The sequence below is a fragment of the Orbicella faveolata genome, unplaced genomic scaffold (assembly GCF_042242905.1).
Source record: "Orbicella faveolata isolate gen_17 unplaced genomic scaffold, um_ofav_v1 contig_24, whole genome shotgun sequence".
Taxonomy (NCBI): Eukaryota; Metazoa; Cnidaria; class Anthozoa; order Scleractinia; family Merulinidae; genus Orbicella; species Orbicella faveolata.
In genome coordinates this window covers 21,491,997-21,495,000 of record NW_028301552.1, presented here as the reverse complement: position 1 = coordinate 21,495,000, position 3,004 = coordinate 21,491,997, and the positions used below count along the sequence as shown (strand labels likewise).

The 3,004-nt window shown below is 41.1% G+C and overlaps 1 protein-coding gene across 1 annotated transcript in view; it reads right to left on the bottom strand.

Moving 5' to 3' along the window:
• Positions 1–2,789, bottom strand: part of LOC149110866 (uncharacterized) — a 12,405-nt gene extending 9,616 nt beyond the window's left edge. The window contains exons 1-2 of the mRNA XM_089291114.1: positions 2,435–2,789; positions 691–1,154 (exon numbers count right to left, since the gene is read on the bottom strand). Coding sequence (XP_089147240.1) covers positions 691–1,154; positions 2,435–2,700 — 730 coding nt within the window. The 5' untranslated portion in view covers positions 2,701–2,789. The remainder of the gene's footprint in view (positions 1–690; positions 1,155–2,434) is intronic.
• Positions 2,790–3,004: the final 215 nt, after the last annotated feature.

Here is a 3,004-nt window from a genome sequence, read left to right as displayed (position 1 = left end):
ACATGACCACCCAATATAATAAAAAAAGTATCATAAGACAGTTCTGGCGTTCCATACTTGGCTGTTGGAAATAGACATTTCAGATGTAATTCATGCACAAGTCCAATTTCAATCAGGGTTTGGCCTGGGGGGATGGAACTCCCATTTAAAAGAAGGATGCGGGTGCTCGTCAGAAATATTGAAAAGAACCCCTAAGAGATACCAAAATCTTGTTTTGTGGGTGTAGCTTGAAATGTTTTTCACCCCTAAGAGGTACCAATTCAAAAACTACAGATTGACTGAATGTACACTCTTTTCTTAATGAGATTAAGAAAATTCCCTGTGTAATTGAGACAAAATTAAGAATCAGTTAATAGTCAAATATCTCCTGTCATATTTTTTGGCTTAATACCCTAAAAGGTACTGTGAAAGCTCCTGCTGTTGAACTTTGTAGGCTAACCACCCTGAGGTACCAAACCACTGTTTGAACCCCTAAAAGGTATGATGAGCAACCCCGTCCTTTTTATACAGGAGTCCCTCCCAGGGGTTTGGTCACAGTACATCTACCAGCTTTGAGGCCAATTTCAGAGAGTACTTTTTGTGGATCAACAACAGATAACATTGAAAAGAAATTGCTAATTAATTTAAATCCCTGGAAGACCATAGACTGAGACAACAGACATCTTTTGTACTTTTTTAAGTCTGACTCACTTGCTGATCTCACTGCCAGAGACGATGTCATCCCACACGCCCAAAAAACAGGTATCAGATCTCCAATATCTGAAGGTTCCCCATAGTTTGTGGCATAGATATCCTCAATTCCTATCACTGATGGATCTCCAATATGTATTGGTGCTCCATGCACTGCCTCATAAGCAGCTGTGATGATTACAGTTTTTTCAACCAAGTCTTTGGGAATTGGTTGCATTGAGACAACCATAGGAGTGGCAAATGGCCCAACGGGAACTGATGGAATGTTGGTGACAAACATGGACACGTTGCAGTTTTTAACGACATTTTGGAGTTGAACACCAGCATCTGTCAAGGCCTCTTCAAATGAGAAGCTACACCCGATATAAAAGGATGCATAGTCATCCATTGGATATGCCATCAGGTCCCCAGTTTTCTTTGTCACAATCCCATTTTCAGACACACAGTATTTTGGCAGATCAGTTCTGTAAGCATGATACAAGAATAATGAGACACTGAAGTGCTTCATACTACAATTATCAGTTGAGTAGGGCACTACGAAAGGTTGATGACCAGGTTTCAAAGTTCAGATACAAAAGAAACAAAAGAAACAAAAGAAACAAAAGAAACAAGCTTTGCAAGATCTTACACAATCTTTAAACTCAGCAGCTGTAAGATGTTTGTGTAAATATTGAAAGTGAGATATAAAACTGGTGAGCTTATCAAGCAGGGAAGTATGAAAAAATACGTGCACTATTTCAAGGCTTCGTTATAAAGCGAAACATTTGCAAAATATGTCAAGTTTAAGTTTGATTGTGTTAATTTTATCACTTTTGAAATCATGAATGAAAAACCCAAAGGTTCAAAACGTCAATGATGGTCTGCATGCTTAATTAGAAAAAATTCTGAGCTTAAATCTGTGGGAAACTTCACCAAGTATTACCGGCTTGCGCTTGCAACAGTTACCAATCACAAGCTTCATCACGTTCACTGAATTCCACCCCTAGCACTGTGTTAAAACCATTCAAAACATGTCTTTTAACAAAATAAATGTCATACCCCAGTCTAGTATCTTCAAGGCCAGCAAAACTCTTTTCTCATTTGGCTTTCTAATCTGTTTTTACACGCGTGATTGACCACAAAATGAGAACGTTTTTGACGTTTTTGATATTTTTTTTCAAATTTGATATGCATGACGATGATTAACCTCTTCAACTAACACAATACATTACATGTGTGTTTTTCTTGGTGAAATTGCTTTTCTTTAACAAAAGAAGAAAACCATGATTGCTTAAAATACACTGAAATGCACTTTATAGAACCCAATTTCAAAATTTTACCGGGGAGGCTCCTGGACCCCCCACTAAAAGGTTGCGATCACCCCCCACCCCCCCCCCCCCCAAACATGGCTCCGATAAAACTACTCCATGTCATTTTATCGGCATTGTCCGCCGCCTACTCAAAGTTATTCTCCCTCTACTTCAAATTTTCAGGAGAACCCTGGCAATTGGCTTCATTTCCAGGAGCAACTTGTCGGCCTTTGACCTCATTTGCAGCAAAGCAAAGTGCACAAAATTGTAGGGACGATATTGCTACCGTTGGAAACGAGCAAAGTGGCAACGCCGTAATTTTAAGGCTAAAGCTTCGTCACCAAAGCTAACTCGACTGACAATCGCGCAGTATTCAGAGAGAATGCAGGGGTTGGGGGGCGGGGGGAAGAGAGTGGGTATTTTCGCGAGGGACGTTGTAATTTTGATTCTCATACCTCACATCAGATTTTCGGGCCAGAATTCCAGCTGACAGTTCACCGCGTTTGCTTCTGTACAGTAATGGGCACGGAGCTTTGTTTAACTCGCAAAACTGTTCGAATTCATCCGCCAACGAAGAAGGAAGAATGGCTAGATTTGCTTGAAGATAACCCATACAGTATCCAGAAGTTGACGAACCCTCGAGCTCTGGGTTCGTTCGAAACTCATATCTTGCTTCTGACGGTGTCCATTTTCTGAGAGGAGCAACCCGTTTAAAGGACATCTTCTCGCCGAACCTTCTAACGTAACATGACCTCAGGAGTTCCACAGTTGTTCAGCTACCCTTGATATCATGTTTCGTGGACTTGTGCTAAACATGTGATCAATATTACAGCACGTGACCTCTCGTGGAGCCGTCACGCTAAGTCGCAACTCAGTGACAAAACTTATGTCACTTCACGTCCTAAATGGGATTGCCTGTCCCGTTTTCTGCAATACAGTGCCTTCCTTTAGCGAAAAGAAATAAGATTACAAGCACCGCCATGGCAGCACTACACTTGACTGCATCACGGTCATGTCGAGGCCGC